This window comes from Triturus cristatus, chromosome 1_2, assembly GCF_964204655.1.
Source record: "Triturus cristatus chromosome 1_2, aTriCri1.1, whole genome shotgun sequence".
Taxonomy (NCBI): Eukaryota; Metazoa; Chordata; class Amphibia; order Caudata; family Salamandridae; genus Triturus; species Triturus cristatus.
The window spans coordinates 1140016251-1140041544 of NC_140580.1; the positions used below are offsets into that span (position 1 = coordinate 1140016251).

Sequence of the window (25294 nt, forward strand, 5' to 3'; positions counted from 1 at the left end):
GCAAGAAGCAGTGGGGCGACGCTCCTCCGCCTTAGCGGAGGAGCCGCCACTGCCTGAAGTTGCATGCTCATGCCTGGTCAGGATACAGTGGCACAGCTGGACCTTTTGCTGCCCATGGACGACCCTGCGGTTGGGGGTAGCGGTGGGGAGACAGATGTCATTGAGGGTAAAAGTGCTGCTGCGGCCCCCAAAACTCATCCCCCCCGCTACGCCACTAGTAAAGAAACCGAAAACAGCCTCTGCTAATGTCCGGAGACCAGCTTGGGATGCCGAAGACTTGGGTCACACCCTAGTAGACCCCCGCTCACCCTCAAGCAGCAAAGGTTTACCACCTGTGAGGCGGAGTGGGCATACATGTAGCAGAGTGGTAGCAAACAAATGGAGAAATACAAATGTCCGGAAAGGTAAACAAGCATTGGCATAGCCAATAGGTCTCGCTTTTTGGACCTTATAAGTATTTAGTTATGCAGCACAATATTCTTGGTGCAACAACAGCTGTTGCATGGCTAAACACTTTTAAGGTCCCAAAAGCGAGACTTATTGGCTATGCCAGTGCTTGTTGTCTTTATTGTATAGCCTATAGCATAATATTAATTGTGAATGTACCATTAAGCAACTATACAGGCAGTCTAGGACAATAAATAGATGTTATTTACTGGTTGCTTTTAGACACAGCAACACCCACTTAAAGGACGTACATATATTAGCCGCAACCTGTTCGCATATTTTTGCGTGCTAGAATTTTTTAATTATAAGACACCACGGGGTTCTGCCGCTTTCTTGACACTGACCGCCTACAATCGAAGAACTTGGTGTCTGCATAGACATACCCGAAGCATACGGCATTTTGTCTCCTGGAGAGCCTGGATTGGGTGACCTGGCAAATTGGTCTCATTACCGAACCACTGACAGATAGACATATTGGTTACTGACACGGGGCATGTATAATGAATTCAAGACGAGCAAAGGGCTGGGGGAGGTGCAGGTCATAAAACAGGGTGACAGGCAGATCTTTCACACACAGACCAGCTGGTGGGAGTAGGTCACGCCTGTTACAGGCAACTGAAGCGAGATAAGGACGTCAGCAGCATGGGGGCACTATCCATCCATGAACTTCTTCATTACAGCAAGAATGGTTCCTGCACAGCCCTGCAAAGGTCTGCTACAGGTGGTGACTGTGAACTGGCTAACCTTTGAAACTTCCCAGAGGCAACAAATTATAAAAAACTTAGAACAATATGGTCGTCACAGATGACTCATTTTTTTATGAAGAAGGTTTGCTGCAGTAAAGGAATCCTGTAAATACGAGTTTTTTTTTGGGGGGGGGTGGGGGGGTGGAATGAAAAAAAGATTTTGCATTAGCTGTAACCAAATGGTAACAAATGTGGTTGGTGGTCTATGAAGTTATTTCACTGATATTCAGAATTTTTATTACGTTTTCTGATGGTGAAGCAGAAACTCCGTGGCAGGAGAGATTTCTGAGGACAGAAAAAAATCGTCGCTTGATAAACATGAAAGTCCACCAGATAGTAAAATACATTTTACACATTTGTATCTACTTTTCTTTCCTGCTGTACCTGACATTATAACTGCGCCAGGTAATGTTTTTGAGATGCACAGTGAAAAATTGAACTGCTTTCTTTTAGTCTCAATGGAGAATATTGATAGTTGGGATACAAGCAAACATTACCCTCCTCTCTACGTTGTACCAGCCACTGAAATATATTCACAACCTATACGTAGCTGCAAATGAAATGTCCTACTAAAGTTGTTGTACTGTCACCCTGACTAGCGTGGTGTGAGGTGCGAAAACCATCAAAGAAGCAAACTCATGGTGTGAGCGTATGCAATTAATTAAATCCTTTCCTACCGAATTTTAAATTATGCAGATAGGGATTTACCTACCGTGTCCGAGAAAATGTTAGCAAAGCAGCCTGGGGTGGGGGGCGGGCAACAGCAATTAACTAGGTCTTTCAAGAAAAAAGGACCATCACCATTGGTAACAAGTATTGACGGCCGCCTAAGTGAAAGTAATCGCACGCTGGGAGCCAGGCGCTTAACGAACATTACGAGGAAAGCCTCTGCTCGTAAGCTCGTGCCCACGCACATGCACGCAAGCTCTAGGCCACAGTGGTAGCATTTTCTGGAGCCCTTACTAAAAGTCTCGCCAGAGCACAGCGCATGCGCTGGCTCAGGCGAGACCTAAAAAGGCGAGAGTGAGCTCTACTTTGGATTAGATTTCTTCCCTGAATGACTCAACCCTAATTGGCAATAACTAGAGACTATAGTATCAGGAGAGAAGAGAGCTCTGTGTGGGGAGGATGCCAAATGTCCTTGGTAACCTTAGTTCTCCAGTATTGGGGTGTCTTTCATAGATTCACATGCTTGAATATTCCCCGTCGTCTGAGTGGGAGTCCCACGGTAAATAATATAGCAATATATACAGCCATAATATACATAAGTAATCATATAAAACAGAGATATAAGTAAGTAATAACATCAAGAATGTCCCTATATGAAATTTCCATAGAGATACATGGAAAGAGAAAAAAGACATTCGTAGTCTATCTCTGTCATTATGTTAGTCCGAACTCCGGCCAATCAGGCGCCAGCTCCTCTCTAGAACCTTCTCCTCAGAGCTCCTCACCTCAGATTTTCTACCGCACGTCGTGTGAAAGGGAGTCTCCCTGAGCTCTGCTCAGTTTTTTCTCTTCAGGATGACTTCAAGTAAGAAGTCTTTGTTTAGACCTTGTTCTTTTGTGGAAAGCTACGTTATTCTCAGAAGATCCACACAGTAAGTGTATTTACTGTCTTTACCCTACCATGAAGTGGGTGAATATAAATTCTGTAGAATTTTTTCTACAAAAACTCTGAAAGACAGGGAAGGCCGTCTCTTGTTGTGGCTCCAGAGACTTAAGGATAAATATGAAGTAATTTTCTGAGGTAGAAAACTTTACTTCTGGCCGTTCCCACACAGCCTCAAAACGCAGTAGTGTACAGGAGTTACCTACTCCTTCCTTAAAAGAAGAAAATGTCTCTGACTATGACATCTGCCACTTCTTCTTTGAATACTGCTGTGTCGCCCACGAGACATAGTTCTCAGGCTAGTGAGGTTTTCAACTTTCCAGTTTTTTCAAAGATGGCTTCATCGTCTTCGATGGCTCCGTCTACGATGGCTCCGTCTACGATGGCTCCGTCTACGATGGCTCCGTCTACGATGGCTCCGTCTACGATGGCTCCGTCTACGATGGCTCCGTCTACGAGGGCTCCGTCTACGAGGGCTCCGTCTACGAGGGCTCCGTCTACGAGGGCTCCGTCTACGGTGGCTCCGTCTACGGTGGCTCCGTCTACGGTGGCTCCGTCTACGGTGGCTCCGTCGACGGTGGCTCCGTCTACGGTGGCTCCGTCGACGATGGCTCCGTCGACGATGGCTCCGTCGACGATGGCTCCGTCGACGATGGCTCCGTCGACGATGGCTCCGTCGACGGTGGCTCCGTCGACGGTGGCTCCGTCGACGGTGGCTCCGTCGACGGTGGCTCCGTCGACGGTGATTCCGTCGACGGTGATTCCGTCGACGGTGATTCCGTCGACGGCGGTTCCGTCTACGGCGGTTCCGTCTACGGCGGTTCCGTCTACGGCGGTTCCGTCTACGGCGGTTCCGTCGACGATGGTTCCATCGGCAATGAATCTTTCGATGGTGGTTTCCGTCGACGATGGTTCCGTAGACGATTCCGTCTACAAAGATCTCTTCAATAGCCTTCTATGCCTCAGAGCCCGTCGACTGCAGTCTCATCGGTAAAAATAAGGGTTTAAAAAAGACGACTTCTGCACAGAGGTCATTAAAAATCCAAATCTCTTCGACATATACAGCGACTACTTCGTCCTTTGCTGCTGTTCCTTTATTACCATTACCACCGAGTACTTGACAAGAAAGGTCGGGTGAAGTTATATCGGTGGAGGATTCCCGCCTTCCTTAACCATTGTTTTACCACTGACTCAGATCAAGATTCAGAAGAAGGTTTAGCTGAATCGGTTGTGACAACTATAATCGGCGGTTTTTCCTTTATCACCACAAGTGTCTGTGGTTCCGCTTACTCCAGTGGTGCCAACAACTATATCGGAACCGGTACCGGCTCCAATACTTTCTGTGGTAATACCTACAGTACCGCTGAGACATTCTTCAACTCGGACAGTACCTCCTCATGATACTGAAGAAGAAGAAGAAATTCCTCAGGACAGGGAGGATGGTGAGATTCTCGATGATGGTGGCGATGCTGATGATGATGATGATGGTATGGCGGAGTGGGATAACTATCATGCCCAAACACCATCTCCCTCTCCGGTGCTACCTGGTGACTCACCACCTGTTGATATGCAAGTTCCACCAGTTAAGGGATAGGACAGCACTAACGTTCAAATTAACGAAGGATTATTTCCTGTACGATTTCAAAGATCAGCCTGTTAAACAAACACATACAATCCCTATAATCGAATTTATTGGGGAGGAAGGCAAAAAGATTATGGAGGCCTCATAGTCTTCCAGCACGGGAGCTAGATTGGAGAAAAAGGTACAAATCACCATTAGGAGCACCAGCGTGCCTCACTGGTCAAGCGAAGCCAGATTCTGTAGTCACACAGGCAGAGCAACGCCGGGCTAGAAACCCTGCATCTACGATCACTGCACCACCTGATCGTGGTGGATGTCGTTTGGATGCCATAGGGTGAAAATTCTCTTCGATGGCTTCCACCATGGTGAGAGCGGCTAATGCTTTGGCCATCCTGGGTCGTTAGGACCGTCAAGTATGGGCGGATATGTCAACACTAGTTGAGCAACTGCCGGAACCGTCAAAGACCATGGCATATGACGAAGAAGAGGTTTTATTCGGAGATCAGGTGGATGAAGCTCTCCAATCGATAAAGAAAGATACAGATACTGCTCGCTCTCTGGGCACATTGCAATTTTGATAACAACCCTTTCGGGGTGCACGCGGACGCGGCACCTCCTCTATTTTCGAAGAGGAATCAATCAATATCGACCTTATAACCAGGGTTCAAACCGATATTCCTCTAACCAACAGCAAACTTCTCGACAGCAGTCTTCCAAGACTTACAGAGGAAAATCCTCTTACAAGGGTTACACTCCTAAGAGACATGACTTCCATCAGTCCCAGAAAATTGGAGATCGAATCTATCGGTACTATTTTCAATGGTCCTCCATACAAGGAACCGTTGGGTTTTGGAAATTATAGCAAGAGGTCACACTTTGGAGTTCATCGAATTCCCTCCACCCACACCACCTACCGGACTGCCACCGGCTCATATCAAAGAACTGTTACAACAAGTTCAATTTCTATAACACAAGGGAGCCATAGGAGTAGTACCAAGATTTCAAAAGAGGGAAAGGATTTATTCCCGATTCTTCCTTATCACCAAAAGGAAGGGGGAATGGAAGCCCATTCTAGATCTGAGGGCTCTCAGCAGGTATCTAAAGAAACATTATTTTCGTAGGCGAACGCATGTAGAGATCTTGCGATTATTTTCACAAGGAGATTTCATGGAAACAATCGACCTCCAAGATGCATATTTACATATCTCCATACTACGACAACATCGGAAATTTCTTCGTTTTCGAGTGGGTCGAGGGGATTTTCCAGTTCAAAGTTTACCATTCGGACTGCGCTCGGCCCCTCGAGGGTTTACAAGGGTGCTAGCCCCTGTGGTAGCGTCCTACGTTCCAGGGTGTTCAGATCTTTCCATTTCTGGACGACTATCTCCTAAAATCACAATCGAAAGTTCAACTTCTACAACACACACATCTTTGACAGGAGGTGTTTTCGCGCCTTAGGGCTATCCATAAATACCACAAAGTCCCATCTACTGCCTTCTCATCGCACGGATTTTCTGGGAGCAACTTTAGACACAGTGTCAGCAAGGGCACTTCTCTCCCAAGACCGTCTTCAAAAAATTCTCCGACTGGTAACCCTTATCAGATCAAAAAGACCCGTTTCTGTAAGAATATTGAAGTCCTTTCTGAAAATGGCGTCATCATGCATTGCATTGATCCCTCATTACAGATTACAGACACGCCCCATCCAAGGAGTACTGGATGTCCAAGAACGCCAGGTTACAGGTTCTTTGAACGATGTTGTAAACGTCACAGATCGGATGAAGTTGGCGCAAAGGTGGTGGACGCAACCGTTAAATCTAACGGAAGGCATTTCTCTTCTGACAATAGTACCAGACATGACAATAACAGACGCCTCTCTGGAAGGATGGGGTGCTCATTTGGAGGTTTTATCAATAAAAGGAAAATGGTCAATATGTCAAAAAAAAAAAAAAAAAACCTGGCACTTCTACAGGTTGGATCTCATGGCTATATATTGCTGGCTCTCAAAGCTTTTCATCCTTTAATCCAAGGAGAATCAGTCCTGATACAGACCGACTATACAACCTGCATGCACTATATAAACAAGCAGGGCAGGATAAAATCTCCGAAACTGTCTCGATTAGCTCAGTCGATTTGGGATTGGTCTATCAACCATCGCATCACGATATGCAGCAGTTAATCGACCGGGGGTATCCAATATCCTGGCGGATTCCCTGAGCGGGTCCTCCTCATCGACCCATGAATGGGAGTTGCATCAACCAACTCTATAGAGGATATTTCAACGATGGGGTCGCCCACAGCTGGATCTCTTTGCCACACTAGAGAACCGGAAATGCCGAGATTACGCAAGCTGGCTTCCCCACAAAAGATCTCTGGGCAATGCCTTTTGATGGACTGGTACGATCTGTTTGACTACGTTTTTTCTTCCCCCAATCCCACTCGTACCTCGAGTTTCTGTGGTAGATGCGGAGGCAACCTTGCCATCTACTTCTATAGTCCCCCGTTGGCCTCGGCAGGCATGGTTCTCAGAACTACTCCTACTGTCTCAATCCGAACCAATCATTCTACAGCCTCGTGCAGATCTACTCACGATGGACAAGGGGAAAATTGGTCATCCGAATCCCTCCTCACTGAGCTTATCAGCTTGGAACCTGAGCACTGTGAATTTGCCCATTTGGATACTCCACAGGACTGTAGAGACATTTTAGCGAGGGCGAGGGCGCCTTCTACGGTGAAAATGTACAAATTAAAGTGGAAAAGTGTTCCCCACTGGTGTGCATCTAATGGGGTGCACCCGTTTTCACTCCACACCAGAACAATTGTTACCGTTCTTCTTGCATTTAGCTAACTCCGGGTTTCTCTCATGCAACCTTTAGGGGTTTTTTCTGGCGGCAATTTTCCGTTTCCGTCAGGATGGTTCAACTTCCCTTTTGTTTCTTCAAGGATTATCCATCAATTCGTCTAGGGGTTATTTTGCAAATCTCCTCCATTGTGGCATCTGAACATCGTATTGGCTCAACTAATGAGACCACCGTACGAACCGATTCACAAGGTCGAGTTGTAGTATCTAACATGGAAGGTGGCTTTTCTTCGGGCGCTAACGTCTTCACGTCGCGTCCGTGACATTCATGCATTTACAATAAATCCACCTTTTTCCTACAGTTCAAACCAGATTCTGTAGTATTGCGTACAGATCCAAATTTCTTGCTGAAGGTGCCTTCAGACTGTCATATTAACGAACCAGTGATTTTAAGAACTTTCTTTGCTATCCGCAAACTCCTACGGAGCAGAGATTACATTCCCTGGATGTGAAACTAGGTTTAACATTCTACATCAGCAGAACGGCTGCTTTACGAAGGATTGATCAACTATTCATAGTTTATGGACGCTTTCACAAAGGTCGTCCAGTGACGAAACCAACTATTGCACGTTAAGTTTCAGCTGCCATCGTCTTCTGCCATCAAAAGGCAAACAAGCCATTGCAGTCACCAGTGAGGGCTCACTCCACCAGAGCAATGTCTTCCTCAACTGCTTTATTTGCTGGAGTGCCTTTGCATCAGAGCTGCAGAGCAGCTACATGGTCGAGCAGACACACGTTTACAAGACACTATTGCTTGACAACTTTAAACGAGGAGGATGCTGCAGTTGGGCAGGCAGTGCTTCGCAATCTTTTTAAATACGATGAGCCTCTTCCTTCCCTCCTCCATATTGTTTCCATTTATAATTGACATAATGATGCATTTATACTGTTAGTTATTCAGTACTGTCATATGCATAAGAAGATTGATTGTCATTACAATTTCGAAGCTGTGTGATCATGGAAACAATGATATTGTTACTGCTAGCTATTCTATATTCAAGCATGTGAATCTATGAAAGACACCCCAATACTGGAGAAGAACAATTGTTACTTACCTGTAAACAGGTGGTTCTCCAGTATTGGTGTCTTTCATAGATTCACATGCGACCCTCCCTCCTCCCTTCAGAGGCTCTCTTCTCCTCATACACTCTGAGTCACTATGGTGCTACGAAAATCTGAGGTGAGGAGCTCTGAGGAGAAGGTTCTAGAGAGGAGCTGGCGCCTGATTGGCCGGAGTTCGGACTAACATAATGACAGAGATAGACTACGAATGTCTTTTTTCTCTTTCCATGTATCTCTATGGAAATTTCATATAGGGACATTCTTGATGTTATTACTTACTTATATCTCTGTTTTATATGATTACTTATGTATATGTGTATATATATATATATATATTATGGCTGTATATATTGCTATATTATTTACCGTGGGACTCCCACTCCGACGACGGGGAATATTCAAGCATGTGAATCTATGAAAGACACCAATACTGGAGAACCACCTGTTTACAGGTAAGTAACAATTGTTCTTCCTTCCCGGAAGAGCAGCCTTCTCTGCCCGGGGACAGGGCAAGAAGCCGCCTATGCAGCAACTCACACAGGGATGTGTGAGAGGGAACAGAAAAGTATGAGCAAAGCACACCGATAGCTTGAGCAGCATTCTGCAAAACTGAGATCGTACATCAGAGGCGGGGTCACACAGGCCTCCTGCGATACAAAATAACATAACATTGGATGCACGCCTCCCCCACCCCCTCACGTACTGCACGGAACCTGCACGGACAGTGATGGAGCCGAACCCCTGCAACAGGGTGTGGGTGGCCAGTTCACCCCAAAAGAATTTAAAAAACAGGAAAGTGGTGAAATTGACAACACGTTTTTCATGATATGGTATAGATCATTAACCTTTAATCAAGCCCACTGGAATCATGCGGCAAGAGAGGGGCAAATTATGCGGCAGGGCTGAGTAAATTATGTGGCAAGAAAAGGCAAATTATGTAACATGATGCAGCACATTTTTTTAATAGTATTGCTTCATTATTTTGTACTTTTTACACTTATTAACACTGTCTGAGCATTGGGTGCACCTCATTAGTACCAGTTCAATACCCAAATATAGCGAAAAAGCAACAGAAATGTCACCAGTCGACCTTTTCAAAAGGCCTTCCACTGGGCGGCAACACATGCTGCTGCACTTTTAGTAACTTTTGAACCGTTTAATCTAGAAACAAAACATTTTTTTGTTAAATTCTGCAGATTATGCAGCAGATGATGGAGTGTGTGGCAAGTCTATAATTACGGTAAAATCGCTGCGACCGCACAATCGCATGATTCCAGTGGCCCTGCTTTTAAGGCATACTGCGCACAATGATATCCAGATATGTTGGCATTCCTCCTTTCTCTCTTGACCCTCTTATTGCTCCTTTTTTGCCTGCCTTCTCTCTTCCATCTTTGCCTTACTTCTCTTCTCCTTCCTGCCCCCCCCCCCCCCTCCCTTTGCTCTTAGGGGTGCAGCAGACAGCAGTTGGCACTCCCTGTGAGACTGGAGTCAAGAAGGATGACGCTGGGAAGGTCTGGTACGCAGCAGGCCGGAAGTGGGAGCACTGGATGGAAGTAAAGCACATAGCAGTAGAACAAGCCAAGGATAGTTCTGGAGACTACTTCCGGCCACAAGTAAAGACAGGGCAGGGCTGGATGTATGAGGCTAACTGTCCTCTTCTGCTGCACTACTTAACCGGGCCACAGTAAGAGGTCTTACAGTTTAGCCATCACCCACTCCTCGGTAATGTGACGTGTATCATAGACTGATGGTCATTTTCTGAACTCACAAGTTTTGATGTCATTACTGTGATGTTATGGTCACTAAAGGAACCCGTAAAACCAAATACTTAGGATAACAGGAATCAAAGGATGGTACCAGACCAGGAGCGACTTCCGAACAATGAGCAACCCCACAAGAGACAACACGAGGTGTGACATCTGAGCGAGGACAAGATCATCTGATGACCCGCAGTGAGGGCGCGGAAGGGGGAGGTGAGGGAAGATGGGGGGAACATTAAGACTGAATGTACGGATAAACTTAGGTAGATGGATTGTACTATGTCAGAATATGTACATGTTAATATGAAAATATGTAATGTAAAGTACAATGTACACAATAGTATAATGCGAATGCATACCATAGGAAATAAAATATGTTAAAAAAAAAACATGACAACTGCCTTAACTCTGAGTGCACTAATCGTTTGTTTGAAAAGTATCACTTTTAGTGAGTACTTCTCACTTGAGTGGTGGCGTATTAATGTCAAAACTTCACACGTTATAAAAATACACATTTCTTAATTTTGAAGCAAATGTATCCTATTTTGCCTGATGTTTGTTGCATGATTTACGTAGCAAACATTTTCAGGGCTTGGCTTGCACAGGATCTAAAATTCGAGTCAGACCCTTGGATCAGTTCTCCCTCAAAACCTTGGCCGTCGCCTCGACTAACAGGTTCTCAAAGTAGCTCAGAGGAGCGCTCCTTCTTCGATGGACTGGATGCAGCTGTTGCAGCGGTAATCCCACGGTAATCTCGCTTTGGAAAATCTAGGAAATTTAACACCATTACCTCTGATTACCGTTACCCTGATTGCCGCTAAAGGTCAAGGGATCTTTGCCACCGTTTATGACCAGGGAGCTTCTACATAAACATGAGCAATTCATAAATTGCAAATAAACATTTTAGCCAATAATGAGAGTTATAAGCAGTTTTAAAGGGATTTATTTTCCAATCAAAATTTAAGAATCTGACTCTTCATTCAGTAGTCAGGTATCAATCAGGTTACAGAATTGATAACAGAAAAATTAGGTTAGTACAAAGCTTCATAATTTGCAAACAGCGCGTTCCATAAAGGAAATAATCCCTATTCTAAGACAATGGGGCTCAAAAGATGTCAGTCAGAACTTCTGAAAAGTTCCAGAAACAAGAGTGAGTTAGCATAAGCCAATCAATAATTAATAATTGCAGAATCTCCCATGAAGGGAAACAAAGAAAAGAGCAACTAAGCCTTGGCAAAGCCAATGAGTCAAAGCAAAAATCAGAATGAAACTAAACCTACATCTAATCTGCCTACGTTCTGCTCTCCATCAAAGGTCTGCCCTCTCCTTCACTGCATCTATAAATCACTTCTGCCCTCTCCTTCATTTCTGCGTCGGAGTCTGAAACTCTTCTGCAGTTTTGCGTCTCTAAATCTGTCTGTCTGTCTCTCTCAAAGGGCTCTGAAAGTCTTCCTGCCTGCATTCTTAAAAGCGTCCTCTCTCCTCCTCTCTTCTCTCTCCTCTGCTCTCCCCCTCTGCTCTCTCGAACTCCCTCTGAAACTCCTAACTAGGAACCAAATGGCAACCAAATTTGCATTTATCTTTCCCATGACAATTGTTTCTCCAATTTGAGCAGTTAGACTGCATTTTATGGTAAGGACATTAAATTCTGTATCTTGTGCTGAGGTAAATTCTTGTAAAGATTGGCCATTTACAAAATAGACATGATCGGGCTCAATCAGGGGTTCCTCATTAGTGCCTAACCTTGGCCTCATGCATTGGTTCATGACACCTAGGCATTCAGGTTCATCTTCATCACAAACATTTTCTTTTACTAGCAGTCGACTCAATACATTTGAATTTCGACATGTTTCAGTCTCAAGATTTTTCAGTAACAATTCCACAAAACAAGAACCCTTTTCAGTTATTGGACATTCCATCATTAATTGCTCACTCTTTTTGTGACTGACATCAACCACAGCTACTAAGTTAAGGCAGTTGGTCATTTCTGTGACTATGGGGTCAAAAGTCATTGAGAAACACGTCACAGACTTTTGAACGTCTTCATGTTTTTGAACAGGCACTGAGAGAGCGCAGCCCTCCCTCTCACTGCAAATTGGTGTATATTCTTTTAAATAAACTTGCATCCCTAGTGCCGGGGCACAACACATTTTCTCTTTCGACTCTAGGCTTGCTTTTGTGCAATCGTTGTCCAATGGAAGCGGATCAGACACATCCTTGTGTGTCAGCCTCAGTAAAGGCTTAGCCACTAGGGAAAGGTTTGGTGTCGACTGTCTACAGTAGCCAACCATTCCCAACAGCATTCTGATTTCTTTCTGAATTCGAGGTGGATTCATCTGGTGAATTGCTTCCACTCTCTCTGGTGACACCTTTCTAGCTCCTTTTTCAATTATGGGTCCCAGATATTGATCTTCTTTCTGGCAGTACTCCTGACTATCCTCATTATAAACCTGACAGATATCAATAACGGTAAGCCATTCTTCAGTACATGCAATTTGAAAAGGTACATTGGCTGGATTCGGTTTCACAGGACAACACAGACCATCTATGCCGCTAATCTTCTGCACTAATCTATACTTCTCATTGGGTTTCTGTAAACCCGTGATCAGAGAGTTACATGAACTTCCAATCAATTCCTCCAAAAGTCCCTCGCTCAGTTTATCTTCAGTTACGGGTGAACTTCCTGCAACTGTCTCTCGTGTCGAATTGCATGATGGTGTTGCTGTATACATGGCATCTGATTCTAATTTGACTAAGACTGGTTCTGCACTTTTTATTAATTCGACATCTTTCGTTGTGAACTCCCATACTACTGGGTTCACCATTTCTTCCAAATCAGAAGGTAATTTTTCAGCCGTCATTTCTGAAACCAATCCTTCAGCTGTCTCTTGTTGAGCCATTCTAAGCTGTACATCCTCATCAGGAGTCTGATTTTCAATATCTTCCGGTGTACAGTAAATTGTGCAGTTTAATTTGCAAAACAATTGTTTTCCTGTCAGGCCTGAGTCACAAACAATAAATTGGTAACTTTCCTCAAATGGGCCTATTTGTGGTGCAAATTCTTCTAAAATTGGGTTTGTAATTTCTTTGTTTAAAACTCCTACAACTTCGCACATTTTCCCTAAATAAGGTAGGTCTGGACCTTCCACTGTTCTCACAATAGATCTAATGATCTCAGAAATGTTGAGGACAAAATTGTCGATTTCAAATACAGCCAACTGTTGAAACGTGTTCTGGTTTATGTTCTGAAAAAAATTCAAATTTGCTTTGGATAACTGATTTAAATTAATCTGAGGGCTTCCCATATTTTGTGGGACAATCTGGGCTTGGAGAACTTGTCTCATTGTTACCTGTTTCTGAATTGACATTTGCTTTTGATGAACTGGCATCTGCATTTCTCCCTCTATTTCTGCATTTCCATTTACTGCATCAGGTTTAAGTCTACAATTCCTCTTCCAATGCTCAAATCTGTTACAAAGATGGTAAAAGGTCACTTTCTTCAACATCGCGACATCCATACACGAATTTGGACCAACCAAAACTCCTCTATCTCTGTCCTGTAAAACACCAAATCCTCCTCCAGCACCTTGTACTCCTGCTTGTGGAACCACACCTTGTATCTCACCTTCATCCTTCGCAATCCCATCTATCAACGTTCTTTGCCAACCAACCACACTTTGCTGAATGTACACACTGATCTGACCAAAGATCATTAATCCAATAACAAATTGAGACACCAAGAATCTCATGTCACTAACATCAGTACACTCTCTCTTGCTGTGCTGTTGAAAATCCTGACACACTCTTTCACAAAATTCATTAACCAAATCTTTTAGTTCTTGTGAGGTTCTCTTAATCTTTACCCAATTAAGATCTTTTGGTGGAACTCTGCCCTTCAGAAAAGTAATCACTGCTTCATTTTTCTCCATAACAACAGAAGATGGTGCATTAGTGCAAGACTCTCTCATTGTCAGCTCACTTGACCCTTGCACAACAGATTTACATTCAGACCACAATTCAATTGGCTCTGCAGTGTCAAAGAACATTTTGAAATCAATCCACAGTACATTTGAGATTTCAAGAAATCCATCAACTTGTGTGGTACGCACAGGTTTGTCTCTCAATTTTGGAAATTTGTTCACAAATGATGCAAGTTCACCTTTGTCCGTGGTACATGAACATACACTTCTCCCACTATTTCTCTCAGTGGATAAGCTGAAGTCTCTACCTCACCCTGTTCATTGTTTTCCTCAACTAGGTCTGGTGGCTTCTTTTTCTTCTCCCATTTCCTTGCTAGGTCTGGCGGTTTCTTTTTCTTTTCATGTTTCCTTGCCCACTTGTCTCCTAATTTCTCAAAACCCTTCCATTCACAAATGTATTTCACCCATTCTGCAATGTGTAATCGCATTTGTGAAGAACGTGTTGTCTCAATTGCTTCATCATCCACCTGTACCCTGAAGCTTTTCTGAAATTGAAAACTTCCTGAAACATCAATTTCATCTTTTCGGGCCAAATCAGTCAGTCTGTCACGTATAGTTTCTGCACATTTTGGAATTTCCTTACTCAAGTAAATTTAAGTCTTTTTCCTGATACTGGTTCAAATTCCCCAGATCTAAACCTTCCCTGAGAATTTCTTCAAGTTCAATTTTTATATTTGAAACATTGTGTGGTCTCTCTTTTTCAGGTTCTGGGTCAATTTGTTCTACCATGTTCTTTGTCCTTTCAATCCCTGCTGCTTCCTCAAACCATGGTCGAAAAATCCCATCTTCAATTAACTCTGTTTCTCCCTTTGCTATTGGTGTTCTAAAGACAATATTTTCTCTATCTTCCAAAGCTTGAACTGTCTGGGGCAGATTCTGTTCTGTAATCTGTGAATTCTGAGATGTCGAGATAAACCCTGATGTAATTACTCCTTCTACAGTTCTTTGAGCTTCTTGAGTTGGGACCATATTAATTTGGACAGTCAATTTGTCTACGCATTGTTTGTGCAGCTACAGTTTGTAATTTTTGTACCGAATCAGTCACAATTGGAGCTTTAACGCCTGGAGGTATCACTATCGGTATCGAATCAACAGGTGGTGGGGCAATCTGGAACCTCTGTAGAGTTAACTCAATCTGCATTTCCTTTGGTTCAACAGAAGCAGTAGCCACTGTTGTACTTGCTGGTACACTACTATCAGAATTTGTACTGGGGACCACATTAGGTGGAGGACACTCAGTTAATAATGCATCCAATATTCCATCCCCTAAAGCACTATCGGTTTGAGGCTTTTTGTCATCTATAATTTCCTCCTCCTGTATCTGATTCTTTACCCTTTCGTTCTCTCTTTCCATGTCTCTTGCTGTCTTTTCCCACAAGCTTAAGGCTTCAAATTGTGCGGCTCTAGATGGTGACTTTATTTCAGATAACATTTCTCTTAATTTGTCAATAATTTGCAGTTCAAAAGTACCATATTTTGGAAAACTCAAAGGACCCTCTTTCTCAGTAACCTTGCACCATTGGCGAATCCACAAACATGAAAACAATCCCAAATTCGTTAACATAAAATATGCAGGCGTTCCATCAGGTGGGGGGTCTCGTCACCGACCCAAATCGAATTTGTTGATTTACCTCTCAAAAGTGTCTTAAAACCCAAATGTTTCCCTCCAACCCTGTTACAGTTTAAATTTTTGAAGATTTTCAACCAATCTCGATACGGTAATCACACAACGAACCTATCGCATGTCACTATTCCCCCGCTCGCAGCGGTTCACCCTCTCATACTCCCTCACACGTCCCTTTCATACGCTGAAATAACCGTTTGTCCCAAACGAGTTACTTCTCTGACTGTCCGTCCACAGTCTCTTGAAATTGTCGACCTCGGTTGGCAACTGTCTGTCCACGTCCGGCCGGACAATCACCTCTGATAGGTTACAAATACTCAAATTCCACGTACAACAACCCACGACCAGCGTCGGTTACTCACGCACTCACACATTCGCACCCCCTATCTCGGTCCGGGCAATTGATGACGTCTCACGATCCCCTTTCGGTGGTCAACAAAATCTACCGCGGGTGTCTTCTACACCCAATCGCTTAAGCTACTCGTCGAGCCTAAGACTTTCCCGGGCTGCGCGCGCTCACAGCCTGAACTCACAATCACTCAACACTCAGTCCAACTCCGCAAGACATCACACTTTCAAATCAACACGCAGTCTAACACACTCCATGCAATTACCACAACTGCCATTACCGCAACTGGAATTACCACAACTGAAATTACCGCATACCACAATCTAATCCAATGTAATTACCGCATATGCCATTACCGCATACCATGATCTAATCAAACGCAATTACCGCAATATGCAATTACCGCACTCAAAATTTACCACAATCAGAAATTACCGCAAATGCACTGCTCCCTATTAATACTCACACCTTCTTCAGTAACCGCCTTCTTGGACCGCCTTCTAATACCGCTTTGCCAATCTTGAAGTTCTGGGCATTGGAATCAGGAATCAGGACTTTTTGGGGCTTGGGTCTTATTCTAACTTGGTCAATTTTTTTGTAGCTCCTTCCAGGGCATTAACCTAAACTCTGCTCCTTCTGGTCAAGGTGTTTAACCTTAACTCTGCTACCATCCTGTTGCAGCGGTAATCCCACGGTTATCTCGCTTTGGAAAATCTAGGAAATGTAACACCATTACCTCTGATTACCGTTACCCTGATTGCCGCTAAAGGTCAATGGATCTTTGCCACCGTTTATGACCAGGGAGCTTCTACATAAACATGAGCAATTCATAAATTGCAAATAAACATTTTAGCCAATAATGAGAGTTATAAGCAGTTTTAAAGGTATTTATTTTCCAATCAAAATTTAAGAATCTGACTCTTCATTCAGTAGTCAGGTATCAATCAGGTTACAGAATTGATAATAGAGAAATTAGGTTAGCACAAAGCATCATAATTTGCAAACAGCGCGTTCCATAAATGAAATAATCCCTTTTCTAAGACAATGGGGCTCAAAAGATGTCAGTCAGAACTTCTGAAAAGTTCCAGAAACAAGAGTGAGTTAGCATAAGCCAATCAATTAATAATTGCAGAATCTCCCATGAAGGGAAACAAAGAATAGAGCAACTAAGCCTTGGCAAAGCCAATGAGTCAAAGCAAAAATCAGAATGAAACTAAATCTACATCTAATCTGCCTACGTTCTGCTCTCCATCAAAGGTCTGCCCTCTCCTTCACTGCATCTATAAATCACTTCCGCCCTCTCCTTCATTTCTGCGTCGGAGTCTGAACTCTTCTGCAGCTTTGCGTCTCTAAATCTGTCTGTCTGTCTCTCTCAAAGGGCTCTGAAAGTCTTCCTGCCTGCATTCTTAAAAGCGTCCTCTTCTCTCTCCTCTGCTCTCCCCCTCTGCTCTCTCGAACTCCCTCTGAAACTCCGAACTAGGAACGCGTTTATCAAATAATAATGTTACAAAGCATGTGACGTGACTTTCTCTTCCTCCAACTGTAATCCAGCATTCTCCAAAAGGATGCCTCCACCCATCTGCAGATTTCATACGTCATCTCTCAGACAGGCAAAGATCCTTCCCACGGTACATTCTGCATCTTATTTAATACAAGTTCATCTCCTAACCTTCCTTTTAAAAGAGACATTTTATTTCTAACTACACACATAACATGAACTGCAAAAGAACCTTTTTAAACTAAGCAAGAAACAAACTTGGTAATGCACTTTTAAAATACGTGATTTTCTGTTCTCACTAAAGCAAAGAATTAAATGAGGCTTTGTTCAACATTTCCAGCAACTAGAGAGATAAGGCTCAGACCGAGGTCACAGCTGCAAATCATGCCACTGTTCTCTTCGCACGGAGAGAAAAACATTCCTTTGCTTATCTTCAAGGTCGACAGAAACTAACAGACCAAGCTAAATCACGAGCTGGTTCTGTTTCTACATTATAAAATGTTGTACTAATTCCAATGCAAATTATTTCTACTAATGCACATTTAACAGTTTTCACAAGTTAGAGTCACATTTTCATAGTGAGAACAACATTTAACTAAACACATTTAAATCAAACTATGAGTTACTTGCACGTGGGTTACATAAATTGCTAAATTAAAGTGTCTGGCTGAAGTCTGTGAATTTCAGAGCTCATGTTTTCACTCTGTGGCACAGAAATGTGTGTGTCACCTTTTAAATGCAGTTCTTTATTTTTGAAACAAAGGCAGGATTTCCAGTAGTAAAGAAAGCACAGGTTTAGGCTCTTTCACAGCCCAGAGTGATTGATTCCCAGGGGCTAAGACTAATGCAGACGTCTCAGCCCCATTATGTGTTTTGTTTGAGGTTGACTGTCGTTGTCAGCCATGGGTCCTACAGCTCACTGTGCTGTAAGACTCGAGCTGCTCCTCATGGGACTCCCAGCAAGGCCAACAATGGTCTGGGGTTGTTGGTGTCACTGGTTGGCAGGGACGTGGCCAAGCAGTTCAGCAGTCTGTTTCGATATCGTCCGGCCCAGTGCTGGTTTCCATTTCCACATCTGGAGTGATAAAGTGTCTATTTTTTTTTTAAAAGAAAAACAATTCACTAGAATGAGGCCTAAATTAATTACCGGAGGCTGAGATTTATTCAGACATTTAGCTATCACTTTTAATTTCGACCTTGCCAGACAGCACAGATGTCTGGTTAAAAAAGGCACTGTGGTATGACCAAGAACATAATGGTTTGTGTTAAAACAAGGCACTGTGGTCTGACCAAGAACATAGTGGTTTGTGGTTAAAAAAGGCATTGTGCTCTTACCTAGAACATAGTGGCTTGCAGCCTGCGTATTGCAAATTTGCGACATACTGTAGACATCGTTGGCCTATTTCTGGCTGGAATTGTGCTGTATACCTCTGCCATAATCATAACATAAATGTGCCCACACATAGCATAATGGTATCTGTCCCTGCCAACATTTTGGCCATTCCAGACACATTGTGTCCAGCACGATATATTGCCTTTTGCAATAAACAAGTCAACTTTATATTGCACAACTGCTCACCAAGCTACAACTTACAACAAAACACAGCTTATTATTAACTACATAGGCGAAACATAATGCATTTACCAATGCTTGTTTGTGTTCTTACCTATCAGGAGCATGGCGAAAGCGCTATGGTAGGCAGAGGGAGTGTGATAAAAATGTCGCGCACTGGCCTGCAGGAGCACGTTACTGGCAGTGCATACTCGCAGTCACACACCACCAATCTGTCGGCTGAAGCCCATGGAGGAGTCTGGTTTTTGCATGCAGGAATCGGGAGGCAGGAGACTAGCCTTGGAATTGGTAGTCTCCTGCTTGAATCAGGAGGGTTGGCATGTATGCCAACAGTGTGGCTAGGGGTGCCGGGCTGCAACAACCAGCCTCCGAAGGGCACGGTGGTGGCTGGTACGAGTGACCACAGCCCCGAATGTTCAAGCTACGGCCCTACTAGGAGAATTGCCTGGAACTGCCAGTCCCTCGATACACCTCTATTAATATGGTCTTCCTGTTGAGAAGTGTACATATTTGGGCAAACAATTTTTGCTACTGTAGCGATATTTGAATATTTTGGTGGCCCCTGGGCAGTAAGTGGGATAATACGGGTATGTGATGCCCTGGTTAAGGTCAGCTACTTGACTTCTACAGACAATTCACCAGGGGAACATGCAAGGCACCATCGCATGCGGCGTCGAGGCGCCTTCAGCTGCCCTCACCTCTGCACACTATAACCCTCATAACAATGAGCCATTGGAGGTAGTAGCACACCTGGAAAATACTGGTGCAAAGGGTGGTCGTTTTCTTTTGGTTACTAGGAATGGTTTTGTCTTCCCATTACAAATTCCACATTTCAGATGCTTCCCATGTATAACTTGTAAAATTTGTGCAGCGAGAAAGTGTCAAATTTGTGCACTACTTGGAATCCTTCTTCGAATATAAATTGTCATTTGCGCCCAGAGAAAATTATCTAGTCATTTAAGATACTTGAATAGCATTGCAATAGCATGTGTGTGAGCCTGAAAGTTCAAGCTGGGGCAGGTGAATAAATAAACAAAATGATCACAGCTGGGAGAAGGGCCAGCTCATTATTGTGGAAGCCCCCAACTTCTGCCCAATCAAAACATGTATTCCTTGATCCCAGTATGTGGGCGGAGCCACAGTCCCTCCCTGGGTGATTCTCATATAATTGTCTGGTGACTACTGCGCTCTAAGACAGACCATAACTAGACCACATCAGGAAATAAATATAAAAGTGGAAAGCTCATACATTAATGCTGCGACCCACAGGTCAAAGGACTGGCAGCTTTCCCAAACTCAGGAACGATTTCTAAAGCGTTTTGATGATAAACATTTAGCAGACAGTGGCTATCTTTCGTGAGGCTGTTATGCTGTTTTTAGATGTTTATATATTTAGATTTATAAATCTTTTTTTAGAAACGTGTCAACAAAAGAAAGACCTGTCTCCTGATGGAGGGATTTTACAGATCAATGAACATTGAGTGAATAAACATCACTGTGTAATTAATTTAAAATCGTAAAATTAGCAACCTTTTGATGAAATGTTAATATAATTAAATGTTTACTAGATCAAAGGGTTAACAAATTAAAAGTATTACAAGTAAAATCATTTTTCTAGCATCTTGAATAAAAAGGACCAGCTTCATTTGAACAGTTGTATGGGTGCATTACTTGTACCCTAATGTGGTTGTGCTTTAAACAAATTATATGTTGTTCTTCATTACCAAGGGTGTCCAGTGCGAGACCAGGAGGGTTCAATCCATGCCAGACTACTTTCAGAATACACATGAGGTACATTAACCTACAGTGATTGCAACTGGAAACTATTTACATAGGCAGTGGTTAGCTTGAAAATGTACCTGGATCTAGCCCTCCTAGACTTGCGTTGGACACCCCTGGTATAGATGATTTCAAAGGTCAGATGACTGTTCTTGTCTTTGAGTCTTACATTTGTGATGTTGGTTGCTAAAGTCCCTGACTTCTGATTTCCGTTACAGGGATCTCTTCCGCAGTATCGATCCAGCCGCGATGGATACTAGGGGTCCTAGTGGGACTCACATTCTTCACCGCATTCACCTGGTAAGGATGTGGATTGATAAAAAAAAGATGTTACAAAGAGATTTGTTGCTTTTAAATTTAGCTTTGCTTTCAGAACACTGCTGTGAGTTTTTTTCTAATATAGCATTTTGAGCCTCTGGGAGCTGGAGAGAAGGAAGAGAGAACATTTCATGTCGATAAAAGGTGGATGTAGGACCCTGGGCCCTGACACCCACCCCATCAGTGCAAACTTCCTACACTGTCCGCTAGCATCAACCACCCCGTCATACTATTTGCTAGAGGACATTCCTCACACTGTCAGCTCTACACTACCAACCCGGGCCAGCACCTCACACCATCTACCAGTGCCACACCTCACACTGCCACGACAGCAGCTCTCAAAGCCCGCCTTTTTTTTTTGTTTAGCTTTGTTATATTGAGTTTAACATAATGCAAACACAAAGCAATGCACTCGTGTCCCAAGAAATATGACAAAGCTGAAGGCCAGTACCCACCCGTCCTGTATACAATAACACAAATCCGCCAAAATGCCATGATAGTGTGCCCAATTGTGGGTACTGTTGGAGCCGGAACACCTGCTAACGGGCCTGTATCGGCCCTAAAAACCCCCCCAAAACCAAACCCCCTTCCCCCTGAAACTCCCCCACCCCAACCAGTGTGCCAAGTCTAGACCTCCAGAAGATAGTGAGCATGATAGCAAGTAAGGGTCTACCTCCCAGAAGTGGCTAGATGGGTGTGCGCTTCAGTAAGTCGTAAGAGGCGGAGATACTTTGGGCAAGTAAAGCCCGCCTTTTGAGGCTTGCAGGGCCTACGTTGTGAAGTGCTTTGTAGGTGAGGGAGAGGAGTTCGGAGGTGCTGCCTTTCTAGATGGAAGCCATTGGAGGTCTCAGGTGTTTGGTGATGTGGTGGGAGTCTGGTGTAGCTTTGTTTTGAACCACTTGATGTCTGTTGGTGAGCTTGGCGACGATGCCTACGTAGAGGGCGTTGCCATAATCTAGTCTGCTACTGAGCGCTTGTGTGACTGTCCTTCTGGTGTCCAGTGGAGTCAGCTGAAGATGTGTTGAGCATCTTGTATGGCATAGTATGTTGAGCTTGTGTGAAATAGTATAGAAGAGGGCAGATCACTCTTGCATTTCTGATCAGAGTACCTACGTTCAAAGAGCCACGTTCCCCGTACGGGTTTCTTGAGATATTGTCCCAAAGCTGACAATGTAGCATTGTTTGCTGAGGGCTAACCTCACTATAATATGATTGTTGTTATCAGAAGCTGATGTTCCATGGACAGACCTGATATGAAGTGAGGTTCATGGTTTTCGGCTTAAGACCATGATTTTGGAGTTCAGAAGTTGGGTTGCGACTATGTTTGTTAATTGACATCAATGTGGTGTGACCTTGGTCAGTCGTCGGAAACCCTGAACCATAGTCAAGGTACCTGCACTGAGAACTTCAGCCAAGAACAATGAAGCTTAGCCCAGAAGACTTGTTTAGGCCACCAGCGTGGGTTCAGGCAACATGTGGTTCCCATCAAGAAAAATATAAAATGTAATTTTTCGTAGTTAATCAGAATGAATGAGGCAGAAATAAGATGATCATAGACCCAGAAATGAAGTAAACAAGTACTAGGCCCATCTAATGTGGGAAAACTGTTCTGCGTCTGTAGTGTTGGGCATGCTCCATTATCCAAGTGAATACCCCCATGCTGGTCGACTGTTGGTCTCTTCCATGACACAAGCACGCTGTTTAAATAAAAGGCTCTGCCGCTTCTGCTGGGCACTGGGCACATGGAGACCAGCCAGCACCACTATGCTCCCCACATCCAAGCAATCTCAAACCAACACACTGGCGCTGACTATGGGGCTGGTTTAGATCTTGGCGGATGGGTTACTCGTTCATAATGGTGACAGATGTCCCGTCCGCTGAAATATAAATCCCATAGGACATATTGGTATTTATATTTTGGCAGACGGGATCTCCGTCACCGCTGTGATGGAGAAACTAGTCCACCAAGATCTCAATCACGCCCTCGATCTTGTCCATCTCCATCTTCAACGTTGTGTTCCACTTTGCGCCATTGGCTTCCCTCGACTATAACTGCCTTCTGCTGTAAGAGACCAGTCAGGACTTGATGGATGGCCGGCATGTGCCCCTACGAGACATAGCATGTATGGAGGTGCTACCTGATGAGGCCGAAGAATTTGTATGCGGATCAAACAACTGCGCACATATGCTGAGCTGAGACGCTAGGGACTCGCAAATCATATCCAAACTCGAAGGGTCCAAGGAAAACAGACTCTAAATCTGTCTCCAAACTGACCACCTGATTGTTCACTTTCTTCACTAACGAACGGGTCTATATTGACCATTGTGGTGGTCGCCACCCTTATTCTGAAGGGAGTTCCTACCCTTTTTCTGAAGGGGTGACCAGGCACAGGAAGAAGTCCTCATCAAGCAGAATGATGACACATGACGGTCTAGTGCTAGGCGGCAACAAAGGTCACTGACTACCTCTCTGGCTCGAAAGATGTATGCTATCCATCGGACCTCCTCACTGCCAGAGTTAGAAGATTTGGAGAAGGACAAGGTGGGCGTGAAGGTGAAGTATACAGAGCACATGCAACAGACAGGTGTGAATCTCGTCGAGGAACCTGCTAACGCATCAGACATACATTTGTAGCCAGCCTCAAATCACCCATGTCCATAAAGGGAACTTCATCAGTGTGATATAAAATTCACAACCTATCCCGTTCGAAAGAGCACACGGTCTTCACCCAACCCACTGTTGGCATCTTTCTCTGTGGGAAAAATGCACCCCACCTCGCTGCCTGATATTTGTTGCTCATAAAGATCACAACCTCAGTAGAAAAATGTTTGTCACCAAACAAAGATCTTGCCCTATAACCACTGTTGCCCTCCTGAGATACTTCACCTCAGCAGTTCTCTCTGAGTTCACCACCTCTGAACTAAGCAACATTCTCAAAGTCTTTGCAGGACCTTTCAAGGGCCAAGGATGCTTGAAGGACAAGGTGGGATGGCTGGCAGCCTCCCCTCTCGTCTTCTGATAATAGTAATAACATTTCCACAGAGCATGGCAACCTCCTAAGAGGTGTCTCAGTGGTCGGTACCGGAGCCCACCTGTCTATGTGCAGTTGACAAACCCCCCTACATCTTGCTCTAAAGAACCATGTTTTAATTGTGTTCCTGAATATTTCCTCTTTCTGGGCCTGCTGAACTACTAGGAAAAGAGAATTCCATAGTTAAGGGGCTAAGACGCCGATCGACTTTCCACCCACAGTGCCGCTTGTTAACATCTCATCATTGGCGTGTTGGATTGCACTGTATAACCAAAGTAGAAGCAGCTTTAGGCCACTTTGAACGAGCAGGGATCGCTGTGCAAGGTTGAAGGCCTCCCCATGGTTCCCTCAGATCATAGCAGCCGCATATCCAAGCGACTAACATGAAGTTCTCATCTCTGAGGGCAGCTACAGCCGAGGATCTGCTCACTAGGGTCAGAGGAGCCGGCTGGTTCTTGGAAGAGGATTGTAGGGGGTTGGCTTGCTCAGTGGGGCACATTCTCCCACTACCATGCACATCTAGAGCCTACTCAGACAAACACTCCTTTCCTACGACTACCCCACCTACCCCTTAATAGGGTTGGCCTGAGATGGAACGCTTCGTCACAGAATGGGTGTTATAGCGCCAATGCATTACTTGAATCAGAAAACTACTTGGTAAAATACCCAGATTCATTTGGCAACATTTTAAATAAAATGTATGGATAAAATAAGAACAAAACCACACAATCACTGGATTCTCCCTTATTCAAAACCACAGCGCAACTCACCACTCCAGGCCGCCTCTTGCCATTATTCAGGCCAGAGGGGCTGTATCAGGGGCAGTCACCTTGTGCAAGCAGTCACAGCTTTCAAACTTCACAGAGTACTTTTGGGGGGTTTCCCCGATGTGCCTCCTCACGGCAGGCAAACTGTTCTAGTCCTTCTGAGTCTGCCTACGCCAGCAGGCGGCGCCCTTACCCAGTTGCAAGTTCAGTCTTTGCTGTTGGCACAAAATGTCTTCATCTTGAGAGAGAATCTTCTGGATCCAGCTCCTGATTGGGGGAAGTTGGCATTGCGCTCAATTCCACTT

General features: G+C 44.2%; 1 protein-coding gene across 1 annotated transcript in view; it reads left to right on the forward strand.

Moving 5' to 3' along the window:
* Positions 1-25294, forward strand: part of LOC146868864 (histo-blood group ABO system transferase-like) — a 598861-nt gene that overhangs the window by 249445 nt on the left and 324122 nt on the right. The window contains exon 2 of the mRNA XM_085613882.1: positions 21091-21172. Within this exon, the coding sequence (XP_085470008.1) occupies positions 21091-21172 (82 nt within the window). The remainder of the gene's footprint in view (positions 1-21090; positions 21173-25294) is intronic.